Source organism: Balaenoptera musculus, chromosome 1, assembly GCF_009873245.2.
Source record: "Balaenoptera musculus isolate JJ_BM4_2016_0621 chromosome 1, mBalMus1.pri.v3, whole genome shotgun sequence".
Taxonomy (NCBI): Eukaryota; Metazoa; Chordata; class Mammalia; order Artiodactyla; family Balaenopteridae; genus Balaenoptera; species Balaenoptera musculus.
The window spans coordinates 58,844,071-58,871,765 of NC_045785.1; the positions used below are offsets into that span (position 1 = coordinate 58,844,071).

The 27,695-nt window shown below is 41.9% G+C and overlaps 1 protein-coding gene across 1 annotated transcript in view; it reads right to left on the reverse strand.

The window, feature by feature from the left end:
- Window positions 1-27,695, reverse strand: part of WLS (Wnt ligand secretion mediator) — a 111,813-nt gene that overhangs the window by 25,323 nt on the left and 58,795 nt on the right. Inside the window, exons 3-11 of the mRNA XM_036858494.1 lie at window positions 20,861-20,985; window positions 14,934-15,095; window positions 13,073-13,209; window positions 9,954-10,122; window positions 7,714-7,811; window positions 7,286-7,349; window positions 5,232-5,375; window positions 3,920-4,007; window positions 2,761-2,791 (exon numbers count right to left, since the gene is read on the reverse strand). Coding sequence (XP_036714389.1) covers window positions 2,761-2,791; window positions 3,920-4,007; window positions 5,232-5,375; window positions 7,286-7,349; window positions 7,714-7,811; window positions 9,954-10,122; window positions 13,073-13,209; window positions 14,934-15,095; window positions 20,861-20,985 — 1,018 coding nt within the window. The remainder of the gene's footprint in view (window positions 1-2,760; window positions 2,792-3,919; window positions 4,008-5,231; window positions 5,376-7,285; window positions 7,350-7,713; window positions 7,812-9,953; window positions 10,123-13,072; window positions 13,210-14,933; window positions 15,096-20,860; window positions 20,986-27,695) is intronic.

Below are 27,695 nucleotides of genomic sequence, written 5' to 3' on the forward strand. Positions count from 1 at the left end.
TTGAGCACAATGCACATATTTATACAGTATGTGTGTATATATATATATACACATATACATACACAGGTTTTTATATTCAAATCTGTAATTATATGAACTATGTATCCCAGATGTAGTAATGTTCGGTATATAACAAACTAGATATATATGCAAAATACAGTTTTACAGTAGAAACACTGAAGTGACATGCTTATACTATGAGGGATGCACTGGAACCAGGACTGGCTGAGGACACAGTAGATTCATGCCCCCATCTCACGCTTGCTTTGGGACACCTGCACTTGTTTAAAATGGAGTTGCAGAATTACCCACACTATTTGATTTGTAATGTCTAAATGCATTACTTCCTGCTGAGGGCAAGGAGTTGAATTTGCATAAACGGACTGTATACATAATGTCACTCTACTGTTTGGAGACCCCATTGTGCTTTCCCCTCTTCTCTCTCAATTATTCATGCCTGAGACATCCTGAGCTCCGAGTACATTCCCACCAATATGTACCACAATGAGCAGCCTCAACAGAGCAGGCCTTGTAAATCCAAAATCTTATTAATGGCAAGGCAAAGAGGTGACAGTCACCCCCTTTAAACTTCCAGAGAGAAAAATCAGGTAGCCCCAACCAAAAAAAAAAAAGAAAAGAAAAGAATCTCCCCTCTGCCTGAAGTCTTATTTCTAAAAGTCCCCGTTTTTCCTGATTTCACATTTGAACAATTTACTTTTGTGTGAAACCACCCAATTATACCCCTGTAGCCAAGTGAAGGTCAAATCCCTTTACACCCAGTAGTCTTGACAACCAACATTCCACTTTACAACGAGATTTCCAAATCCCAGACACAGGCTCTCTTACTGGAAACATTTCCTCTGTAAGTAACAGAATGAAGTGATCACATACAAAAAAAAGAACTGGGGAAGGCTCTCTGGGAGTTTGCTGCATGTGGCTCGACCTGAATGTCAGGCACCTGGAATCCCCTTAGTGAAGGTCAGTGACCGTCTTTCCTGCATTGCACTTCTGTTCCCTACTGCCTGCCACCCCTAAATGGAATGCCTCTTTCTTTTCCAGAGGGAAGGGGCTAAAATACCAGACTGTGACGTGCCATCACTTGGTTGCTATGACTGAGGCCATTTAAATGGCAGGCATTAAAAGACTGCACCTCAGTACCCAACTACAAAGCCTCAAGGTCACTGCATTCCACAGCTTCCGTCGGCCTTTCATTCCTGGCCTCAGAGCTTCAATATCCTGGCGAGATCCCCTCGCATTATATTTCATGGGGCTTAAATGCAAGCTCTCCCAGCAAGCCTGAGAGTATAATGGGAGTTTTAATACATTCCTTGTACCTAAGGCTGGGATCTATTTCAGAAAGTTACCCAATAGGTTTTCTTTCAGGTGAGCTCATTGCTGAGACATTCCAAAATGACATTAAAAAATAAATCCTGTGATGACTGTATTAACACAGTACCTGGGACACTGAGAGTTATGCCTGAAAACGTCTTAGATATCTATAAATAAACCTTAAAAAAAAAAAATAACCCAGCAGGAGGACTCTAAGGAGCTAATGGAATCCAAAAGACCTCATCGCTACCCCCTTAGAGTTGAAACCCACTCCAGGCCAACTGTCGCAGCAGATATAAAAAGCCAGCCACAGGCTGCAGTCGTGTTAGAAAATACTGGGCAGTAGAATATTAATCTTTTTCTCCGAAGAAAAGCCTGCGACTTGGAAGGTTGGCCTCCTTTGCTTCAGAAAGGTGTACTAATGAAACATGTACAAGATTAAATCTGGGCAACATGTAGCCAGCTTCAAGATCAGCCAAAAATCCCTCTTGCCTTCAGATGGGAGAGACGCTCTGCAGAAACAAGAGAGTAAGTGGGATGGGATGGGGCCATGGGGGAATGACTTCAGCTTTCTAAAGTAGCAGAAGCACGTTGTTAGGCGCAAAGGGGTCCTTTCTTTCTGCCTCCCTGAGGACGTATCTTGGCATTACATTTTATTCCTCAGCCCATCTTCCTCGAGGTTCTGTTTCTCCAAGGAGTGTGTCCTGCTCTCGCAGCCTTGCAGAACTGGCTGTATTAAGCGTCACAGTGCATTACTGAGGGACCAGAGAACCGGAAGGCATTTTGGGCACATGAGGGACTCAGCCAAGGGATAAGTCTGGCCTCACACACCCTTGTTTGAGCCTCAGCTGGTTGAATAAAAAACTCATTCAGAATCTGAAATATTTTTACTGCATTTGGAGTGGAGGGTGAAGTTTCCAAGGTTTTATAAACAAACAGTCTGATACAAACACAGCGCTGTTATAGGTCAAAGCAGAGGTGGTGAACAGAACCTCTGAAGATGTGTACGTATTATTTGTTTTATTTTTTTCTATTCACATCAGCCTTCAGCAGCAGCACTAACACTGCCCAGTGGGCGTAGCCAACAGGGCTCTAGGGATTAGAGGTACCCTTGGGTATCCTTGGATAGAATTCAAGGGGTCCATGAACTAGAGTGGGGAAAAAATTATGTCTTTATTTTCACCAGTCTCTAACTGAAAGTTACCATTTCTTTCAATTATGAATGTAAAAAACAAATCCCCATAATATTAGCAATACCTGTAATTTTGTCACCGATAGAAATCATATTTTCATATCAATTATACTTATATATCTGAAATCTCTGTAATATGTATAACTGCAAATATACATCACCTGTCTATCTCTGTATCTATATGATTCCCTTTGAAATCCAAAGTATTTTGTTCATTTTAAAACATTCAAAGAAGAGACCTTTGGATGTTTGGAAGGCCATGGCCTTCACCTAAGGTTACCTAAGGGGTCCAGGACACAAAAAAGCTTAGGAGCCCCTCTCCTAAAAGGAAGTTTGCTAGCAGAATGGGGCAAGTCTTGTCCTAAGGCTCTATCTGCACTACTAACATTCTCACTTTTAATCAAATATAGGGATGACAGAGCAGCTGGCAAAGAAAATCAAAAGACTGGATTCTGGTTTCTAACTCACTGTATGTCCTTTGGTACAACACTCACCCTGCTGCTATTCATAAGAGCGCAGCTACTCACGCTCACAGCTTGCCAGGCCCTCTGCAAATCACTTTGCAAGCATTACTTCATATGATCCTTACAGCCGCCTTCTTCAGGTGGTGCTATTATTATATCCATTTTACGGATAAGAAAATTAAACCTTAGAAGTGTTCAGTAATCCATCCACAGTCCCACCCAGTTGGAAAACAGCATAAATGAGAAATGTCTCTAAGGCCATTAGACTTCATATTCTAGCAAACTGGCATAGCAATTCCTATCCTACTTACCCATCAGATTTTTGTGACGCTCAAAAGCATGATAGGTACGTAATATGTATGATTTAAACAGTACTTTCCACTTTCCAAAGCAAGTTACCAATATTTAAAAATCATTATCATTACCATTATTGAGATTTTCAAGTAGAGCAAAATGTTGAGCTTTGGAAATAACCAGCAGAAAGATAAAGCTCTATCAAGGGGAATTTTGAATTACATTTCATGTTTAAGTGGCAATATAATTGTTACAAAGAATGGCTGATGGACTGTAAAAGGATCTATGTTAATGCTAGATAAGGATCAAATCAAATTAATACTTGCTTGTTGGTAATCTGCTAAGGGGCTTGAAAAGTTATTCTCTTAAGTAAATGAAACAAGTGCCCTTCAGTCTAGCTGCAGGCTTTTAATTTATTTAGCAACTTTTCTCTCCTACGGGGCTGTACTGAAAGAAAAATTCAGTCTACCTCTGGCCAGGTGATAACAAGTCCCAGATTAGAGCAGCCTAAAAGCAATGGCTTGATCAGCTGCCCAGCATAACAGCTTCTCCGCTCCTTTCACAGTAGCTCTATAGAATTTTCTGTGCAAAGCAGAGGCACCTTTTCAGGACATTCTCATCCTGACCTCTCAGGGTCAACTTACCTGACTAACGATGAAGAAGATGACAGTCATGGCAGCACAAGCCAAGGTGATAAGCATGAGGAACTTGAACCTGAAAATCAGCCCCTATTAGGAAAGAGAAAGAGCCGTTTAACATTCTACCAGCTACCACCAATCCTTTTCTCAATATGTAAGTGTATCAAAAGCTAATTTTAAAGAAATCTGTAAAACCAAATCCCTAAGAGTAACAGTGAAATAATTTCACAAAGTAACATTTCTCCTGCAGAGGTGAATATGACTGGAAAATTTACTGGGCCAAATTATTTCCAACGTTCTTATCTGTCATGAAACAGTGATACCAGAGCCTGGGAAATTATATTCACAGCACGTCATGAGGCTGCTAATTTCCCTGCTAAGCTAGTTATGCTTCTCTGCAAGGGTTCAAAGTTACCAAATCCAAGTTTTCTGCGGTTGTAATAAAACTCTGCTCCAGTGAACAAAGAGAAATGTGCATATTAATCAACATGAAGTGGATTTGGTTGAATTTTCTCATGTGTCACTCCAGCTCTAGACACAGGCAAAGCTTCTGAAAGTGCCCCTGCTTCCCGAGAGGAATTGAGGGAACCTGTGTTTCAGGGAGAGACGTCTCTTATTCAGGGGCTCTTATTTCCGCTGCATATAAAAACCCTGTGGTTCTGCAGTTTCTGTTTCTCTTTGCACAAAGGAATTAGGCCCATGTCTCCCAGGACAGCCACTTAGGCATGAGCCTAAGGGATCCTTGAAAAATTAAGAATGTGTTGCCTGCATTAGAGATGTGAGGCTGTCAGTGTGTTTTCCTTGAATAGGGACATGATCTATAAACAGAGTGAGCACCTGCTGGATATTTTAGGGGAAAGTTGGTTAATTGAAGTCTGGAAATCAGATCACCTGGGCTGAACCCCACTCTCAAGGTTGATTCTCAGCAAGAGAACTTTAAATAAAGCCTCACTCAAAGCCAAATCCCAATTCTACCATAGTCAGGTCTCCTATCTAGTACACACCCACATTCCATTCCAAAGCTGAAGAACCTGCTGAACAAGTTTACTCCTTATTGGGGATAGAAAGACATTTATACCACAGAAAACTCCAAGATCTAGATAAGCCAGACAGCTAGATGCCTCTCAGAGTAGGATTTAGCCTCTTATTTTGCCCAGAGGTTCTACATTACATGAGACTCTCTCACTGTGTATTTGGAATAAAGGCTTCCATCTCCCCTACATCTCCAGGTGTAGTGGGGGAGGGGGGGGTGTGTTCACATCCAGCAGGAGACAGTGAGCACCAGCTCCTGAATGAGCCCAGAGATGTGCTCACCTCATAGTGCAGCCGCCGGACTTTGCTCATGGCTGACAGGCTGGACTGTTTCCCGCTGATGTTCCGAAACACCTGAAAGACCACGAAGCACAGAAACAGGAAGTACAGGCAGAGGCAGATGCCAGCCACAATGATGAAGGCCATCTGACGGCGATCAGTCAAGGGAACGGCCAGCTCATCGCCAAGGACTCAAGTACTTCTCTCCCCATCTCTGTGGGCGATACTCTTTGTCTCCAAATATTGAGGCAGTTCTCGGGAGGATAAAAAATCTTAAAACCTGGCATTCTCATACCAACAACAGAGAGGTTTTCTGACACAAAAGTACCAGTGAGGAATGTTCCAAATTGCTTTCTAAGCTGAGTAAGAAGAGGAATGGAGCCTTGCTTTTAGAAATGCAGACTCTAGGGTCCACCCTAGACCTACTGAATCAGAATCTGCCTTTTAACAAGGTCCCAAGGAGAGCCGTAGGCACAGCAAATTTGAAAAGCACTAAAATATTGGATATTGGTCGTAAAATATTGATCAAGTGGAAAGTTGCATTAAAATCAGCACAAGAGTTAAAATACAGGTGCCTAGGTCTCACTGCAGATCCACAGAATCAGATTTTCCAAGGGCTGGGAAACCAAGTACAACCATTGCTGGGAACCATTGGGCTAGTCCCTGGATTTTTATAAGGAGATTGAGATACCCTGGAATCTGGAGGGGATGGAGTGGGGTTGGGTGCAATAGTAGCAGCTGCTGCTACAAGGGATACTGGGCCTGAGACTGCAGGTCTTCAAGTAAAACCAGGGATGAAGTTCTGTCGCCATCTTCTCTCACCATGAGAAAAATCTTGTCAAATGGAATGAGGAGCAGAAGAACACATGGCCAAAGTGGGAGCTGAGGGTGGGAGCAATATACTCTGAGGCCGATCTTCAAAGCTTAATCTGAGAACCAACCAGGTTTGGGGTAGAGTGAGCTGGCTTGGGAGGCAGGTGACCGGACTCCAACTTTTTTCTGCTACAACTCCATGCCAAGTTGCATATTTTAAAAAATTTTAACAAGTGTGAACTCAGCATTTATATTTCATTAAATAATATATTTAATGCGGTTTCTCTTTCTTTCCTAAAATCAATGGTACCCTTGGATGAAGAGAAAAGAGTTGTTTGCTGCAAGACTTGACAATTTATTTGCCTCCTTAGACCTCTATCACATCTATAGAATGAAGGGGTTGAGGCAGACTTAACATTATAAATATTCTTGGTGTTGTGCAGCTCACATTTGAGGGGGCACGGTGCGGAAAGGGGGAGCTCAACTCTCTCGTCTTTAAAGCAATGATACTATTATTGATCATGGCCAAACAAAGCATATTCACCAGCACATGACAAGATATTATCTATCAAGAAAGAATACAACTCAAGCTCCCTCTCCAGAGGACAGTCTTTTTCTCCTGAAGCACTTAACATATTGTTGAGGAAGATAAAATATTTAAATCCAGCATCCTAAAAGGGATAAGCTAAGACTGTCGCTTCTGCTTCATAAAGATGACTCAGACACTTTATGCCAACCAACCAGAAGCCTGGGCAACTCCTCTGGAACTAATCCCCTTAGCCTTATCTCCACTTGGTCTTGGAAATGAATAGCAGCAGCATGGGATGCCAGCACACCAAAGTCACTGTGAGAAGCCTTGCACACAGACGACTTCAGAAACAGGCTCTCCCACAGGGGCCCAGAGATGAACCTCCGTGGCTCCAGGGAAAAGCTAGTCATGCTTCGGTCTGCAGTAAACAAGTGTATAATAGATCATTTAGACAGGCAGCAGTAAGACCAGCTACTCTGATCCTGCTGCCGTGGGGATGTGCTGTTACCTCCTCATTTGGCCTGCTCTCACCCAGGCTTGAAAGCAAGCATTAATTCTCCTCTTTCTTTGCCTTAATTGTGCTGTTATCATTGGTCTGAAGATCAAAGCCCTCGCTGAGCACATATGGAGAGCATCAGTGGGACTTAGAAAATGATCTTGGGGACCAGGCGGCTATGGGACGAAATAAAACCCTGAGCCCATCAAGAAAGGATACAGCCAGCTCTGTTCCAACATCTGTAGTCCAGATACTGTAGAAGGGATTCGTGAGTTGTACCCCTCTACAAAGAGAAACGAGATGGAAAAGCAAGAAACAATTAATACAGAGGCAAAGGGGAACTTTCCTTCTTACATACTCTCAGCTTTTCAGCCAGAGGGGCAGAGACTGTATTTAGACTAAGTCACAGAGGACTTAAAAGAGAAACGGAGTTTGAAGAATACAATCAGCTCAAATATTTTGTATCTATAAAGAGCTCTGTCTCTGATTTAATCCCAGTGCTTATCTGAGGATGTGACCATGTCCAGTGCTTTCATCCTACAGGCTCCCGACCACCCCCTCTCCTTTTCAGATACTTTTTCAAAAGAGCTGGGAGTGGACCTGGTGACATGCATTTCAGCCCAGGGTCCCACGAGCCCCCTGCTCACCTCTCACACATGTCAAATATGAAGAGGCAGAAAGAGCCAACAGCAATTGGTCCGACTTGCTTCCAATACCCTGCTATGTGATTCCGCTCGTGCTGATCCTGAGGAAAACCAAGTTGAAAAACGAGATAAAGGTGTGGGAGAGCAAAGCAATTCTATAGGTGACTCAGTCATCCAACAATCCCTGCTGACCACCTGTTGTGTATCAAGCATCGCGCTAGACCAGCATACGAGCCCATCCATGAGGGTTCTCATCCTGTTCTCATAAGAACAGGATGCTACAGGAGGCAACACAAAGAAAGGCCTTGTACCTGTCAGGGAGGAAGATATTTTCCTCTACCCTTCCAGGTTCTTCTGGCTGGTCTAAGAATTAAAGTGACATGAGACAGATAAACAAGGTGAAAATCAAACAAAAGTTTAATAACATGGGAGAGTCCCAGGAAAACTGAGTAACTTGCCAAAAGGGCCAAAACCCTCACCTCCCTTTTTTTTTGATAGTGATAAATGAGTGGAAAATTTACTTAGAGAAAAATGCACCCATTCCATAATTCCTTATTTCTTCATGATATAGATAAGAAACATAGTGTTCACAAATGGAAAACATTTCTCTAAGTTGTACATAGCTTTTTGTTTTTTTAAAAAAATTTCATCATAGAGCCTTATCGACTCTTTCTTGACATCTTACATAAATTATCTAAATAATAGATCCACACTTTGCTTAGCTTTTATAAATACTTTGACCTAATCACCAGACCACTGACCCTCACCTCTTAAATACTATCTTCAGCTAAAGACAAAAGAGGATGTTGGGGGTAGTGGTTTGGGACTTCAAAGGGGAGGAAGGCAATTCACATGGAGATGGAAAAGCAAATGTTTGGTAAATAAATGTTTGCTGGGCCCTGCAGATGCAATGAGATGGAGTAAACTGATTTTTAAGGCCCTGCCTAGAGTTTTCCCCACCACACCCAGCCCATATTCTTGCAGATATCTCTGGTGATAGCTCTATTCAGGGAACAGGTCCTCTATTGAAATTCTTTTAGGCAGTTAGGCGGAAGGTCCAAGTTTCTTCCTGAGTCTTTTGAACCTTGATTGTTTCAGCTAGAAATAATTCACACGCCAAAGAGATATTTTGGTTTTGAGTGGCAAATTTTGCTCCCCTACATACCTTAGATAGTGGAAGTTCTGTGATCCACAAAATAACTCATTCAGAATTAAATTCCTATGTGACTTATCACTTGTGTTTTTTCAGGTGGGGTAGTTCCCAGAGGACAAAATAAAGACTTAAATGCATTAAAATACGTCAAGTGTAAGCGGTCTCTTATGGTTAGGAAACTAGAAATAAAGTCTATCTTCATTTAAAAGAATGATTCCTCTTGATAGATATACAAAGATGCTAAGAGACAGAAAATGAAGGAATGTAAAGTGAGAAAACAGGGAAAGGTAAAAGACATGCCGTAGCATCCAGGTTAGGCAATCCACCCAGACTGGCTGTCCTGCTGCTGCATCTGAGTCCCCTCAACTCCCATCCCTGCTGCCGAGGGCTGAAGGACCCCTCACGCCCACCCCAGCTGTAAGGAAAAGCCTCTCTCTCCTCTCACTGCTCTTGTGGAAGGGCTGCAAGCCTTCAGAAGCAATGATCAAACCATAATGGAATTTAAAAACAGGCCGCTCTACTATGAGGCCCATATGCCTGACACAAGGACCAAGCTCCAGCTGGCCTATCCTCCTAGCCACAACGTGATGACTGCACCATTCTTATTTTTATCCATGGTATCTTCAATCCCTCTTGAAATATGATTTGGTGTGTGTGTGCAAACTGAGACCAGGGAGGTCAGTATTTCAGGGTAATAGGGGTTACTAGGCCACCTGGACAAATTGCCAGCTGCAAAGAGCCCGGCCCACATTCTCTGGCGGTTACCTTGGTCCTAGGGACAAGCAGAGCTGAAGCCAAAGGACAAGAAAGAGTGATAATCATTAATGTTTGTGCATTTACTTTCTGCTAAATACTTATCCACGTTACCTCATTTAAACCTCACGAGAAACCTATACATTAGCCTTTAAAACCCATTTTATAGTTGAGGAACCTGAGATTCAGAGTGATCAAGTCACTTGCCAGCTAGTTTATAAGTGGTAATGCAGGAACTTGAACCACGAGTCTGACTCCAGGACTCTTGAGCTCACTACTCCTGTAACCACTAGTTTATTCTGCCTCACCCCCTGCCTCTTCCCCAGGGTGCTCTTACCATCATGTGCTCACCACAGAAGATGATCCAGAAGGAGAGAAGCATTGCATAGAAGATGCCCTGTCGGATATCGCCAAACAATAGCATCCAGGTCCAGTCAAACCCAATGGAAAACCATTCCACTGGGATATTGATAAAAGTCATGGAAATCCCAAGGGCAAAGATGACTCTGATGGTGAGAAAATATCAGGAAAACTACTTTGTTCATCTGGGAGGCAAAACATTTTCGATTTAAAAATCAAAACCCAGTTTTGGGAACTGAGATGTTACATATTGCGACTGAAGCCATATGATCAGTTTCTTTGCTCATAATGAGTTTTTACACGGAGATGCTAAATGTCTTCTTTCATTGGCACCACTGCAGAATGAAGGAGTGTTACATTAATCTTTCTACACAGTAACTGAACCTAACCTCCTGAATGCTCTGAACTTTATCTTGGTGCCACCTCAGATCAAGAGTTTCCTATAGTGTTTTCACCCTCCCTTGCCTTCTTAAACAGACCTCACTGAATATAATTATCTGCTCTTACCTATTCAGGTTATCATTAACCTGATCATTAAGAACTCATTATTATGATATCCTCAGCAACCAGAAAGTATACAAGCATATTTGTTTCAATAATACATGACTCCAAACAATATGAAATACAAATTATTTTAGCTGCTTGTTTCATTTTTATTTTGCTTTTCTCCTATGATTTCCACTTCTCTATCAAAATATCATTCATTTTGTTACTGACTTATTCACACTTTCATTCATACCCATGATATGTTTATTAAGCACAAATCATGTACCAGGCATTTTGTTAGGGACATACATACCTAAATGAATAGGACCAGTTCTTTCCTTCAAGGAGGTATATTCAGTGGCTGAGCCAGACAAAGTGTGATAAGTAATGTGACAGAAGTGTGCACAGGCTGCTACCAGGACTTCTCACTTTGATAGAGACAGAAATTGAACTGAGTTGTGAGTCAAGATTAGGGAGGTGGAAGGGCATTCCAAGCAGAGGGAAGAGCCTGGAGGGAAGCACGGAAGTCTAGAACAGCCTGAAGCATTTGGGGATCTGTATGTGGCACATATCAGGAAATGACAGGACATGATACCAGAGAAATAAAAAAGGCTGAGCTGGTAAAGAAACTTGCATACCTCATTAGAGAATTTGAAAATTATCTTGAAAGGACTGAGGATCCAATAAGAAGGTTAAGCAATGGAGTGACATCATTCCATTCATTCATTCAACAAATTTATATTTATTGAGCTCCTACTATGTGCCAGTCACTATTCTAAATGCTGGGGATATAGTAGTAAACAAAGTAGGCAAGAATTCTGCTCTAGTGATGCTTGTATTCAGATGGGGTGAGCGGAGGGGTATGGGAGGAATGATAATAAATAAATAGAGAATGAGTATTATGAAGAAGTATAATAAAGCAAGGTAGGTGAATGGAGAGAGATCAGGTGCAATTTAAATAAAGTAGATGGGAAAAAACCTTTAAGACAGAAATTATATCAGGTCCTGAAGGAAATGAGGCATTGAGCCACAATGATACCTGGGAAGGAGCACTTCAGATGAAGAGAACAGCAAGTGCAAAGGCTCTACGGTGGGCACATGCTGGGCATGTCTGAGAACCATCAAGGTGGATGGTAGGTGGTGCAGAGAATAGGAGATAAAATTAGAGGTGGTGAAGAGCCGGGATCATCGAGGGTTTATAGGCCAGAGCAAAGGAAATGAAAAGCCAATAGAGAGCTTTGAGCAGAGCAGTGACGTCATCCAATTTCTACTTAAAAGGGAACAGTCTGGCTGCTGTATGAATAGATTTCAGGAAGGAAAATGATGGAAACAATAGGAGCATCTTATAGCAAATAAGAGGCTATTTCCTATAATCCAGGTTAGAAATGAGAAATCATGGTGAGTTAGATTAGGGTGGTAGGAATGGAAATGGTGAGATTTCCTGGTGTGTTGGAAGAGGCGTGTAAAAAAAGAGAAGTAAAGGATGCCTCCTGCATGTCTGCTCAGCTGCTTCTGAGCAGCTGAAAGGATAGAGTTGCCAATTCCTAAGACCAGGAGGCCCCGAAGAGGAGCAAGTTTGAAGTGAGAGGAAAACAAGTGTTCTTCATATGTGTTACATTTCTGTGTAAATGAAGATGTTAAGTAAACAGGTAGAATATTTGGGTCTAGATTTGGGAGAAGCTGAGGTTGACCATGTAAATGTAGAGTCATCAGAGTGTAGATGATTTTTTAAGACCACAAGACTAGATGAGATCACCCAGGGAAAGCAGCGTAGCTAAGAAAAAGAAGACGTCCAAAGACCGAGCCCTGGTTCCAAAGTTTAAGAGGTCGGAAAAATCGTTGGAAGCAGCCATGGGGACTGAGTGGTCAGCAAAGGAGAATAACAATGAGAATGTGGAGGAGGCTCTATGAAGAAAAAGGGAGTGATCAGTTATGCCAAATGCTAACGACAAGTCAAGAAAAGTGAGGACTGAGAAATGAGCATTGGATTTGGAATGTGGAGGTCATTGGTGATTCTGTTGAGCAATTTTAATAAGGGGTAGAAGGAGCTCAAGAAAAAGCAGGAGGAGAAGATATATAGACAAGATTTTTGAGGAGTTTTGCTGTAAAAAGGAGCAGAAAATTGGTGTGGTGGCTTCAGGGGGAAGTACAAAGAGTTTTGACTAAGAATGGGAGAAGGCAGAGTGTGTCTGTGTATTAGTGGGAATAATCCAGCAGAAAGGAAAAAGTCAATAATGTGGGAGAGAAAGGGGCTATGTCTACAGAAACATCATCCTTCTGGCAGTGAGAGGGGTTGGGATCAGTTAGCAGCAAGGCAGTTCGTCCACTGTAATAGAGAGAAGTATCTGATGCAGAACATGGGAATGAAGAGCAAAGATACAACAGAGAGCTGGAAATATGAGAGCAGTAGAACCCCTAGGATTTAATAATAATTTGCACATGAAAGCTGAAGGAGAAAAAGGAGTCCAGGCTGATGTGCGGTCAAATCACCAGCCCAAGTATTCATAACACACTGACCACTTGAACTAGGCCCCCAGCAAAACCAGGTCCATGGCAGGCAAATCACAGGATGCCAGTGTTCCTTAAGGGTGCTCCAAAATCAGCTCTTACTTTTCCAGAAGCACTGGAGGTCGAGACATCATGGTGATCCTCCTCCAGTACCACACCATAATGATGAAGATGCTGGGTGTAAGGAAGGTCTTCATGGCAAACCACACCTTGGTGAAGCCTCCATTTTGGTGAATTCCCTAGATAGAGACCAATCATAATTTTGAAGGTCAATATATCTTAGTGTTATTTTCTACCAGCAGATGCATTCTGGGGAGAGGTAAATGGAGATCTTTTTTGCTGAACTTTCAAGATCAAGAGAGCTAACATTCACAGCATATACTGTTCTAATACTACCTCCCTGGGCCCCTCCTCAGGCATTGTAGAAATATAAATCAAAAGGCATAAAGATAGACTCATTCTATCCTAAGGGAATGATTAAGAACATGATCAAAGATTTGTCTGTAAGGTTTTCATTGAAAAACTGGAGCTATCTTAGATGCCCAAAATGTTGGCATTGGTAAAACGTGTTAAGGTAAATCTGTACTGTGGAATGCTAAGCAGTACTACAAAGTATATTTATACTGTATTCACAATACACCATTAATTTTTTTTTGGTCACAAACTCTTTATGAACTCAGAGAAATGCATTATATTATCAACATCTTGAATACATATGTAACTTTACACATACCCTGGCCATTCATTGGTAAATCAATCCCAGATCTCAACACAAATATTTTCCATCACGTTTTTAATAATATGTGGGCGTTCAGTAATATGTGGGTGTCTAGTTAATACACTCATTAGACAAATATTGAGTGCCTACATTGTGCCAACAGTTGGAATACAGTTGTAATGTGATTTGTTTCTATTAATACAGTATTGTTAATGATAACAACGTTTTTTTTTTGATTTGTCAGAGCGGCTTTCAGGTTATTCCCATAAAATTTCATTATACCTTACTTGTGTTACAATATCCTTCCTTTAGTGGAGAGAAAGGGGTGGAATGGATGTCATTGCCACAGGAGTTGCATATAAACACATTCTCTCTTCAAGAAATGAAAAAGATTTTGTGGGTGCCTACTGACATAGTATGCCCATGAAAGTTGGTATATACGTAAGCACCAGCCACCGTATTTCACAGTGAAGAAACTCTTAAAAACCACTGTATCAAAGTGCTTTTAGTATTTGCTAATGAAGATACAGAAACACTGAAATTCTGGGTTTCATGTAGAATAATCCCAAATTAAGAGATTTTAAATATTCTCAAAATTTCTTCCAAGGAAAGATACATACAATTAATTTTAAAAAGCAAGGAACGAAAGAGTCAGTTGAGTATGATGGCCTTTTTTTTGTGAGGGAAGGATTATATACGTATATACACAGAGAAAAAAATTGAGGAGATACAGCATAACCTCAAAGTGGTTATTTCTCTAGATGGCAGGATGTTACAGGTAATGCTTATGTTCTACTCTGTGCTTATTTGTGCTTCTAATTTTCTAGAGTAAATATGTATTTGTTTTTTAGATGTAAAAAAACCTAAATTAGATATAAAAAGTCATGCTGCACATTCTATTTTTTCCCCTACTAAAGAGATAAAATGGAAAGAACCTAAATCACGACTGCTCCCTTTAACATTTGTGCTTGCAAGGTGAAACATGTTAAAAATAAAATTACTTTTATCTTGGTGTTATTCACTATATAATCATGATCATCATAATAAAATCTTAAATGGACACAATAATTGCATTACTTTCCATTTCCATGGGTTTGTTATTCTTCTTACTTCTTAATGAAATAGTTGAGACATGGAGAATTCAAGAGTGAGATGAAGCGTCTTTCCAATACACATGCTCACAACCAGTGTTCTTAGCCAGTGCTCTGATGTGACAGGCTGCCTGGATCAATCAGATTCACTTACCACCAGCCGGATATCCTTAATCTCTCCAATTCCAACGTTGATTTTCTTCTTCTCATTCACAGGCAGCCGGATGTTTAGAAGGTAATACTTATGAGCCACAGACCCAATTTCCATGAAAGGAAGGACGTCACATTCATAGTAACGGCCCTCATGTTCTGCGGTCTGGAAGAAGAGTGGAGGGTTTGAGGCATGGTCACTATTTCCAATAGACTATGTCTGAATTGTCTTGCCTTTGCCTCACATCACCAATTCTAAAAAGCTAATGCTTAAAGGTATACCTCAGAGGTACAGATAATAGGGTACACTGGAGGCATGGCATCTACAAGCTGCCCCCTCCCCCAAAATAAAACCCAGGGACTTCCCTGGTGGTACAGTGGTTAAGAAGAATCCACCTGCCAATGCAGGGGACAGGGGTTCAAGCCCTGGTCCAGGAAGATCCCACATGCCACAGAGCACCTAAGCCCATGAGCCACAACTACTGAGCCTGCGCTCTAGAGCCCACGAGCCACATCTACTGAACCCACGAGCCACAACTACTGAAGCCCGTGTGCCTAGAGCCCGTGCTCCGCAACAAGAGAAGCCACCGCAGTGAGAAGCACGCGCACCACAACAAAGAGTAGCCCCCACTCACTGCAACTAGAGAAAGCCCGCGCGCAGCAACGAAGACCCAACACAGCCAAAAAGAAATAAATACATTTATAAAAAGATAATAATAAAACCCAGCCACGTTCGAGACAGAACCAGAAATTTTAGGTAACAAGCAGAAATTTCTTCTACTTCGACACCTTTCTCAGCTCTTCAGTCCTCATTAGAGCCTCACATCAGACTAACCTGGTCTACCAGGGCTACAATTTTATTTGCAGCGTACCGTCGGAGACCTATAAGGCTCTGTGGAACAGTCAACTCAAATGTTCAGGAGGAAGCCCTTGCTAATGTTCATCACTTTCTTGGATGATGACTACTTATTTACATGGTTTTGGCCTGCAGGAGAAGCTACAAGAAGCTGAAAATATCCACTTATTACTGATTTGACCAAAAAAAGAAGCTACCCAAGGAGCCCTTGGAATTTGGGGAAGACACAGAGGGATGAAAGGAAACAATGAGATTAGCTTGCTAGAGATGACGACTCGCAATTCTCTGCCTCTAAAGCTTTCTAACTGCCCAAGAGACAAGATGGCAGAGGGAGCAGAAATTAAATAAACAAAAATTTAGCCCAGTTTCTAGAAAAGCCTCTTGGACTTCCTGCCAAGCAATTTAAGAGGTAACAGCCAGCACATGGCAGTGGGAGATTGGCAAGTAGTACAACTTGCTTTTGAAAACTAAATTCTGCTCTACCTTCGCAGGACACATGGCTATGTGTCCCAGCTGAGGGGTGGGGGAAGTGGGTACGTATGGACACGTATAGGCAGGAGCTTCAGCAACCGAGGATTCTTCCCTGATAAAGCAGATGAGTGTCTTGTCTTCACTGCTGGGTTCGTATGCCAGCTTCAATGTTTGCTTGATACCTCCTGATGAAGTGATGGGGGACTGATTTGGTGTTCCTAAGCCTGAATTCTCAGGGCCTCCAAAATTTTTTGTAAATCTTCAGAGTAAAAAGTCCAGTGGAGAAATCAAAAGGAAGATACCAAGGAGTCTGTTTCTTCTGTGATCTTGGGGCGGGGGATGGGGGGTGGGGAGGGGGGCTCTTTACTGGACAGTCAGAGCTTAGAGTGCAATAAACAGACCTTTGTACAGGAATGGAAGACACACATGACATAAGTAGAGGTAGAGCAGGCAAATATCTGGCTTATGCACTTCCATTTTTCCCTTTCCCATTCATGGCAGACATCACTAATCAATCATGATAATTTTTCATCCACTAAGGTCTAAGGGGCTCTTATCAGAACTACCAGTTGATTAGACACGGCATGTAAGATTTTAAAAATTCTTCTGTAGAAATGATCCTTCTTTGCCAAACCTCAGCTGCAGGTTGGATGAGTCTTCCTGTATAGATCTGTCTTCCTCTCCCCTCTGCTCCTTTCTCTTATACTTACAAATCAAGGCTATTATTAGGACTCTGCAGAACTACTGAAAATACAGTGCAGGCTCTAATTCAGCCTCAGATGAAGCTGCACTCAGGAGGCTGATTACCTGCTATGGTAACAGCAAGAGGTGGGTTTTCTGATGTGTTTCCAGTCAGGGTCTTATTTACAGAAATTGAGAGTTTGAAGGAAACAAAACTTATTTAGTCTAATGCCACTGGCTTGATTATGTGGCTCACCCAAGGTCCAAAACTCATGGCAGAATTGGGTTGAGGACGTGGGTCTCCCAAGTCCAGCCTCCAGCTCTGATGCAGAGGAGGACGCGTGAGTGCAGTAGGAAGAAAGGAATGCTGTTTTGCCTCAGACATGCCTGAAGGCAGGCATTGTGCTGGGATAAGGAGGGCGCTGAACTTCAAGCCAGGAGGCTGAAATTCTAGTCCTGACCTCACCCCTTGCTGGGCACCTGGGGAAGGTCATCCACCTCATTTGGCCTCACTTTCTTCCTAAGCAAAGCGAGAAAAACATAATTCAAAAAGAGTCATGTATCAAAATGTTCATTGCAGCTCTATTTACAATAGCCAGGACATGGAAGCAACCTAAGTGTCCATTATTGAATGAATGGATAAAGAAGATGTGGCATATATATACAATGGAATACAACTCAGCCATAAAAAGAAACGAAATGGAGTTATTTGTAGTGAGGTGGATGGAGTTAGAGTCTGTCATACAGAGTGAAGTAAGTCAGAAAGAGAAAAACAAATACAGTATGTTAACACATATATATGGAATCTAAGGGGAAAAAAAAAAAAGGTCATGAAGAACCTAGTGGCAAGACGGGAATAAAGACACAGACCTACTAGAGAATGGACTTGAGGATATGGGGAGGGGGAAGGGTAAGACAAAGAGAGAGAGTGGCATGGACATATATACACTACCAAACGTAAAATAGATAGCTAGTGGGAAGCAGCCGCATAGCACAGGGACATCAGCTCTGTGCTTTGTGACCACCTAGAGGGGTGGGATAGGGAGGGCGGGAGGGAGGGAGATGCAAGAGGGAAGGGATATGGGGACATATGTATATGTATAACTGATTCACTTTGTTATAAAGTAGAAACTAATACACCATTGTAAAGCAATTATACTCCAATAAAGATGTTAAAAATAAATTAATTAATTAATTTAAAAAAAAATTATATGATCTCTGGGGTTCCTTCTAATGCCCCGTCATGGGTCTCTGTGTGTTCTCCACTTCCCTGTCCTTACAGAGAGGGTAACACCACCACATGAGACAAATTTACCTAAGTCCAACAAATGAGAGAGACACACAGGGTCCTGGGATCCTGGCCTGGCCTACCTGTCTCAGAGACAAATTCACTGTATCCTGCTGGGGACTTTTCCTTATTCACTGAGGTTCTGTCTCTGCCAGTATTTAGGGCATTTAGGAAGAAAGATTTCCTTCTCTCTCTTCCTCCCTCCTTTTCCTTTCCCCCACGCCCCTCCGCCTTCCCCCAAATCCAGCATAAGCCTGGCTAATTAGGACAAATTACAGCAGGTGGCAACTTGACTTTTATTTTTTTTAACTTCACAATCCACCAGAGACTAAAAAGCTTTAAAGCAATTTCTCATTTAATCTTCAAACTCAAGTCTAAATTTCACTGCAATCAAAAAGCATAGATTTGATGATTCATTTCCTTCACACTTTTCAAGGTTTAATATCTTTCTTGAAAGGCATCAACACATCCTAAAGATAATTAAGCAACTGTCATTAAGAAGCAGTTGCAGTCTTCTTAACCACCTCCCCCTGACTCTGCTTCTCAGTGCCCTCTAAGTGTATACGTAAGGTGAGAAATGACTTTTCCCTTTCCTGAGGTTGAAATTCCATATCGAAAAGCTTTATATCCTTTAGCTTAGACAGCCAACCAGTCTTAACTCTGAATGATGAGGTCAACTTTTAATTAATTTCCTCCACTGCATACAAAGATCTAGAAATATTACATATCTCTCTCCTGCTACTTCCAATTTCTCTTGACCATTCGTTTTTACCTATAGATTGCCCCCAAAGGCCTACCCAAAACAATTCCAGATGGCTTTTGGGTGGGGGGAAACCTATATTTGACCATTCAGCAAAGGGTCTACTGAAGTGATTTTCAAACTTTATCAAGCTTAAGAGAAGGAATTGAAATCCTGTTAAAACACAGATTCCTTGGTCCTACATGCTGAGATTTTGATTCATAGGTTTGGGGTGTGCCCTGGGAATCTGCATTTCCTACAAGCCACCAGGTGATGCTGACGCTTAGTCCTTAGACCACACTTTCCATAGCTCTTGTATAGGGAACGTGGGGAGGGAGAATTAACAAACACCAGGTGCCCCAAAAGATGCTTATGTGTAGGGTGCATGGTTTGCCCAGTTTTAATTTATACCTTTTGTCCTGTTGGCCTGACTAGTGAAACATGTCCCAGACTTGATTCTAAGTGATAAGGTTCATTATCTCATCTGGTCCTTATAAAAATTCCCAGGGCAGGTATTATTATCCCATTTTGCAAAGGAGAAACTGAAGCTTGGACAGATGAAGCAAGCTTGCCTGAGGTCATGCAGTCAGTAAGTGAAACAGCCTGGAAGTGAAGCCAACTATGTTTTGCTCCAAATCCAGGCCTTTAACTAATGTTCATGAACCTGCCCGGCACCATCTTACTCCTCTTCGGGGCAGGATGGACAGGGCAGGGGCATGGTACTCAGAGGTTTCAACCTGCCATTCTTACCATTCCACAGGGAGCCCCAACTTTCCAGTTATAGGCAAAAGTGAAGTTAGGAAAGGCCAATGTTAGGAGAAGAAAGGAACTAAATCAGTCAGCAGAGCGAGTACTACAAAGTAGCCCAAATCCTTCAGCAACTGACCTGAAGATGTCAAGTGACAAATGACATAATCAGGAATGTGCTTCAGTGCAGTTTGGCCTCTCATGCGTTTCATGCAAAGAAAACAAGACTATTTATGTCTGTGAAGGGACATCAGAGATCACCTAGCTGGTGGTGCTCCTTGTCAACACTCTTGAGGAATGTGAGTAACCATGAGTAACAGTTACTACAGCTCCATTGCAACTTCACAGAGACTTTCAAGGGGGTGAAGGGGGTGGTGAGTGGGGAGGAGGACAGAATCTTGGGGAGGCATGTGTGAGGGCAGCATGTGGCACTGGAAAAGGGCCCCTCACTAATTCTGATTTGGTCCTTATACAGACAAATCCCACTATCCTCTGAGAGTCACTGAGTCCATGCCTGTATTTTAATTCCTGGAGAATCTAACGCCTTTGTCCAAGAGAAAGTGTCTCCCTACTCTCAATGAAGGATAGTGGCTTTCCTCCCCTTGGTGGTTAAATGAGTCTTCCTGGAAGAACCAAAGAAAGGAGAGTCCTAAAAGTATGTAAGAGAACTGAGAGGTCTCAAAGGAAACTAGATTTCTCCCTCAGGTCCTCTTTTTCTCTGTGGTGTTTGTTCCCTGGGATTGTTAGTCTTCACACCCGCACACTGACTTTGGCAACAGAGATGCCGATGAAACAGAGAAGGAGACGAATGTATTGAACCAAGATGAACAGATTTGTACACCTAAAATTAACTTAGCAATGATCTTCAAACACTTTCTGTTAATATCCAAAGAACCAAGAATTTACTTTTATGGAGGTATTTCAGAGAAACAACTAAATCACTTCAAACAGACATTCCTTCTTCTGTTCTTTCCTCCTTTGCAGGGACATGAAATATCTACATTGCCCTCTTCTAGGACAAAGGACGGTGACTACTAACCTTTGTGGGTCATGCATGCTTAGGAACAAGAAATGTGTCTGAGCAAATGTTCCCACATACCTGGAAACCAAATAAAAAACCCCATGAACTGAGACTTCAAGGTACCCTACCTTGGGTGAGGTGAAGGTACATTTGAGTTTCCGGGGCACTCTCTCATGGGCCATTTCAGTCCACTCAGCAAACATATCATCTCGGTAAGCCAGGGAAACGTCCATGGAAACTTCTGCATTTTCTCCTGCAAGAGAAAGGATGCACAATTCAGAAACAGCTTCTGGGAAGATACTTTGGAAACAGTTTAAAAATTCTTATAGGCTCTACCATGGAAACCAATAAGACAAAAGAGACGTATCAGTTCCTATCAAATGCCAAACCTGACTCTCCAAACCTGAGGACTTAAAAGTCATAGGATGACTGTCTAAGCTGGACGTTGGGTCCCCTCCCATAACCAACTGCTCTGCCAAGGAGTCAAAGAGCATCCACTTAAATTCCTCCAGAGATGGGGTCTCACTCTCTCTGAGGCAGTTCAAACGATCAGATTCCAACTCATGGTCAGCATTCATCCTCCTTAACTTGCACCACTGGTCCTAGGTCTGCCTGTAGGAGTCCCACAGCAGATGAGGTCCTTTTTCCACAAAAGTTCCTTAGGTACTTGAAACCTGCAACTCATCTGCCTGTGTTTCCTCTCCTCTCTGATAAAAATGACCAACTTTTTCAGCCACCCCTCAGAGACATGATTTAAGTACCTTGGGTGCTTTCTTCAGGACACGCTCTAGTCTAAAAGCATCCTTTTTAAAATTACCCCCAAGAAGCTCTCAAATATAGGCTCTGCTGCTTCTCAAAACCCTTTCTTCAGAGTATGGACAAAGTTAATATAAGAGGTAAAGGGTTTTTCCAAATTAAAGACTTATACACAGACAGGAATATAATAATAAGTTCATAATTGTGCAAAGGAACGCTCACATACACTTCCATATCAATAAGGACCATGAATGGGTTTAACTCACCATAGAACTCATTAAGGAGATTAGAGTAATAAAAACTGCCTCTATCCATTTTGTCTGTTTTATACTCTGTTGAGCAAGTTCAAGAACAGACGAGTCTTAATGGAGGAAAAAAAGCATAGACTACATTTCCAAAATGACCTTGGTGAGCCAGCTCCCACTGGGGTTATGAGACTGGGCTCAGTTCTAGGCTCTGGAACCTGAATATCAGGTCACAAGGGAAACATAAGAATAACTGCCATCTGGAAAATTAGGGCTGTTCTTTCCACTGACCCAGTGTGGCTTGAAGACAATTTGACAGTGTGGTGAATCCCTGGTTCTCTGAGGAAATCTAGGAAGAGAAGGAAATAATGCAGGAAAGAAGGAATTTGAGGCCATTCTGATATAGACCAAACCTTCATGAACATCAGCACCCGCTCCTTTATTAGTATCATTTAAACCCTCAGTCACTAATAATGAACTATCAGAAAGAGAAAGTAAAAAAAAAAAAATCCCATTTAAAATCACATCAAGAAGAATAAAATACCTAGGAATAAACTTAACCAAGAAGATATAAGACCTATACTCTGCAAACTATGAAATACTGATGAAGGAAACTGAAGATAATACAAAGAAGTGGAAAGATCTCTCATGCTCTTGTATCGGAATAATTAATATTGTTAAAATGGCCATGCTACCCAGAGCTATCTACAGATTTAATCCAGTCCCTATGAAAATACCCATGACTTTTTTCACAGAACTAAAACAAATAATCCTAAAATTTATATGGAACCACAAAAGACCCAGAATTGCCAAAGCAATCTTGAGAAAAAAAGAATAAAGCTGGAGGTGTCACCTTCCCAGATTTCAGACTATACTACAAAGCTACAGTAATCAAAACAGCATGGTACTGGCACAAAAACAGACACATAGATCAATGGAACAGAATAGTGAGCCCAGAAATAAACCCATACACCTGTGGTCAATTAATCGATGAGAAAGGAAGCAAGAATATACAATGGAGAAAAGATAGTCACTTTAATAAGTAGTGCTGGGGAAACTGGACAGCTACATGTAAAAGAATGAGATTACAACATTTCCTCACACCGTATACAAAAATAAACTCAAAATTGATTAAAGACCTAAATGTAGAACATGATACCATAAAGAAGATAACATAGGCAGAACACTCTTTGACATAAATCACAGCAATTTTTTTTTGGATCTGTCCCCTAAGGCAAAAGAAATAAAAGCAAAAATAAACAAATGGGACCTAATTAAACTTAAAAGTTTTTGCATGCAAAGGAAAGCAATGATAAAACAAAAAGACAGCCTACAGAATGGGAGAAAATATGTGCAACTGATGCAACTGACAAGGGATTAATATCCAAAATATACAAACAGCTCATACAACTCAATATCAAAAAAACAAACAATCCAGTCAAAAAATGGGCAGAAGACTTGAATAGACATTTTTCCAAAGAAGATATACAGATGGCCAACAGGCACATGAAAAGATGCTCAACATCTCTAATATTAGAGAAATGCAAGTCAAAGCACAGTGAGATATTACCTCACACCCATCAGAATGACTACCATCAAAAAGTCTACAGGGGGCTTCCCTGGTGGTGCAGTGGTTAAGAATCTGCCTGCCAATGCAGAGGACACGGGTTCGAGCCCTGGTCTGGGAAGATCCCACATGCCGCGGAGCAACTAGGCCCGTGAGCCACAACTACTGAGCCTGCACGTGTAGAGCCTGTGCTCCACAACAAGAGAGGCCACGACAATGAGAAGCCCGCACAGCACGATGAAGAGTAGCCCCCGCTCGCCGCAACTAGAGAAAGCCTGCGCACAGAAACAAAGACCCAACACAGCCAAAAAAAAAAAAAAAAAAAAAAGTCTACAAAATACAAGTGTTGGTGAGGATGTAGAGAAAAAAGAACTCTGTACACTGTTGGTGGGAATGTAAATTGGTGCAGCCACTACAGAAAACAGTATGGAGGTTCCTCAAAAAACTAAAAATAGAACTACCATACGATCCAGCAATTCCACTCCTGGGTATATATCCAGAAAAAATGAAAACACTAATTCAAAAAGATACATGCACCCTAATGTTCATAGCAGCACTATTTTCAGTAGCCAAGATATGGAAGCAATCCAAGTGTTCACCGACAGACAAATGGATAAAGAAGATGTGGTATAAATACATATATATAAATATAGATATATAAATACACACACACACACACATAAGCACACACAATGGAATATTACTCAGCCATAAAAAAGAATGAAGTTCTGCCATTAGCAGCTATGTGAATGGACCTAAAGAATATTATGCTTTGCTTATGTCAGAGAAAAATAAATACTATATGATATCACTTATATGTGGAATCTAAAAAATAATACAAACGAATGTATATAGCAAAACAGAAACAGATATAGAAAACAAACTAGTGGTTACCTGCAGGGAGAGGGAAGGGGTGAGTGGCATGTAAGGGGTATGAGATTAAGAGATACAAACTGCTATGTATAAAATAGAAAAACAAGGATATATTGTATAGCATAGGGGATTATAGCCATTATTTTATAATAACTGTTAATAGAGTATAATCTGTAAAAAAAAAAAAAATTTTAAAAAAACCTGAATCTCTATGCTGTATATCTGAAACTAATATAATACTGTAAATTAACTATACTTCAATGAAAAAATAACTAGAGATAATAAATCTCAGTCAAACATGGTGAATTGGCTACTTATGTTTTCCTCCTCTCACTCCTGAAACTCCACAAAAAAACCAACCAAACAAACAAAAAAACAGTAAAAGAACACATAGGATATTAAATCACAAGGGGAAAAAAAAATGGTAGTGACATGAGCAAACCAGAGACTGCAACAATTTTTTCGAAGATGAAAAACAGATGGAGTAGGATTTCCTGACAGCCACAGAGATGGGCAAAGCCAAACTCCACAGAAGGGATATTTTGGAAAAGTGAGCCAACATGTCCAATAGACCCCCAAGCCACTTAGAACCGGAAAGCACCAGGTGTTGCATAAGACAGAAGAGGCAAGATGTTGACAACAGGGTAGCGGAGACCCCCAAGCCACTTAGAACTGGAAAGCACCAGGTGTTGCATAAGACAGAAGAGGCAAGATGTTGACAACAGGGTAGCGGAGGCAAAGTCTGTACACAGAATCGCTGGAACCCCAGTTCTCATCCATCTTCCCATCTCCACATAGTCCAGGAGACTCTGGACTTGAGGACACCAGGCTGTGCAGAGACCCAGGGCTGAGAATGGATAAGAGTCTGTATAAGAAACTGTGGGACGCCTGGCTTGGCAGAAGCAACGCTCAGAGTTTGTATATCCTCTTGGTTAAGAACCAGAATGGCTACAACTGTTTGTCACTTGGCAGCCTCACTGGTCCAAAGAAAGAACTGAGCAGAGCTCCCATCTGTGAGTTGCATATTAGGCACCAGGGTACCTCCTTTTCATTTCTAACATTGTGATTAGGAATTGGGACTTTCAACTCTGTCGAAAGGGCACTTCCAGAACCACAGAACTCAACAGTATAAATCTGAAAGGTATAAAGGAAGTTATCAATTCTCATATTGCGCTCCTTGGAGGACCAGGGTTCAGAGCAGCCCTGGCCTTAGATACAACACAGCAGGAGGGGCCCTGAATCTGGGCGCCACACTTTTAAAGGGTCCCGCTCTGTCTGGCCCTTTTCCAGCTGTTCTCTTCCTCTCCAGATGAGAAGACCCTGAAGTGAAGGGGACATGTCCATCAAGAGCCTATCCCCTCCCCCAATTTTTAGAACATGGTCCAGGAACTCAGGACCCCAGAATACATACCCAGACAGCTCTGAGCCTACTTCCACATCGTGGGACTGGGGGGGACCTCTCCCCCAGACCTGGCCTCCCAGAGGGAACTACACAACTACTTGTGTACCCTTGGGCTCAGGATTGCTCAAAGGGCTGCTGTTTGGAGGAGGATACAGACAGAGATTGAGCTTGGAGGGTGGGGTGTCCACACAGAAACACACTCTTTGTATGGGACGGAGCCAGGGTTGGGAAGAAAAGACATCTAGAAGCCCACACTCCCTGGTCCATCACATTTTTGGCACAGAATTCCAAGGCATCCAAGAATCTTAAATTCACATCCAGACTTCCAGTGCATTACAAAAGTAAATTTGTTACAATTGGATGATAAGACTTATTTGGCTTAACAATTTGCTAAGCCAAGTTCATCACTTTAAAATATTTAGACATGTGGCAGCCATGCCTTCATAGGTACTCTTACTTTGTGCCCCACAAATGTTAGGAGTGGGCCTGGTACAGAGCAGGTGACTCAGGGAGAGAAAGGGCCAGACAGACTGGCCTCCTGGCCTGCTCCCTGCTTTAAAAGTTATTGCCACCTGTTGGGAATCCCCAGACTGTTTTAAAATATGCTGTTAAAAACAAACAAAAATTTTAAACACTGTTTTCATGTACAGTTACTCTGTGTTAGGCCCTCATGACTTCCGTGCTTTCATTTAAATGACCTCATGGAACAACTTATAAAGTGGGCATGGATATTTCCTTTTGATTAGTGAGTAAACCGAGGTCCTCAGATAGGAAGTGACTTGCCTGAAGTTGAATTATTGTTGGTAACATGAGAAAGAGAAGTATTTTGAAACTGTCTTAAAAGACAACCATCTTTTTTTGTATGGCTTAAAGAAAACTGGGTAACTTGTGATGAAAGAAGCCCCTCAAACTAGTCACAAAATATGAATAGGTAGGTCTTTAATAAAAGCAAGTCTCCACGTGTACACTGTCCCCTTCGGCCCTCACACCCATCCTATAAAGAAGAGGTTAGTTATATAAATTGTCCAAGAGTACGTGGCTAGTAATTGCAGAGCTGGGCCTTAAACCTCAGTCCGGATCACCCCAGACCCCACCACCCTCTGTTACCTTTGCTGGTAGAAACAGAATTCAAAAGAAACTTAACAGTTGCATCAAACACACTGCGTGCAGAGACCACTCAACTCTGACCAAACACAACTTTCTACAGGAGAGAAACACAGCACTACTTCAGAAAACTGACTGGAGGAGAGTGATGCGACGCCCCCAGCGTGGAGCTGGAAGCCTGGGGACGCTTGTGCTCATGTTGTGGATCTGGCCCTAACCAGGTGTGTAGTCAGGGACAGGAGTGAGCCCCGTGGACTGGGGGCAGCTGCTTTCAGCTCCAGCCATCATCGTAAGGCAGCACAGGTCCTCCGACCAGACCTGCTGCTTCTTTCAAGAGAAGCCAGAAACTCAGATGGCTATACAACATCTCTCAATCTTTAAATGTCAGTAACCAATTTGCTAAAAATAAAAGGAAACAAAACCTCTGCGCAGGTCAGCTAGTGAGACATCAGGCAAGCCGTGTCATTCTTTGGGGGGACACTTATCATACTCCCCCCACACCACCGTTCTTTTCTTTCCATTTCAGCATTAGGCGAAGTTCTTTCTAAAGCTTTCTATTTTTGGTTCATGAACTTTACCACATGCTCTGCCTAATCCTCACACATCACCTCCTTCCTTCCTTTGCCATCTGGGGGCAGGTGTTATCATTCCTGTTTGTGAGGCAGAGAAGCCAAGACTCGGAAAGCTTTACCCCTAGAAACATCAGACGCTCAAGCTTCTAGAGTGTCATGGCGTATAGTTCTTACAGAAACCACAGGGAGAATGGCCGGTTCAAGTGGCCCTCGAGCCTTCGCTGGCTTGACTCTGTGATCTCCCCTACCCACCCTGCCATGAACATTCAGGTTCCTTACCCTGTTGGAATAGGACTTGCCTCCTAGGATTCTGTGATCATTAAATTAGTTACTACATGAAAAATCCTTAGAATAGTGCAGAAAGCATGAAGGGTTAGCTATTGTTTTTATCATTTTATTAGGGAAGTGAAAGTCAGTCTTATACTTACTTTAATTCGAAATAAT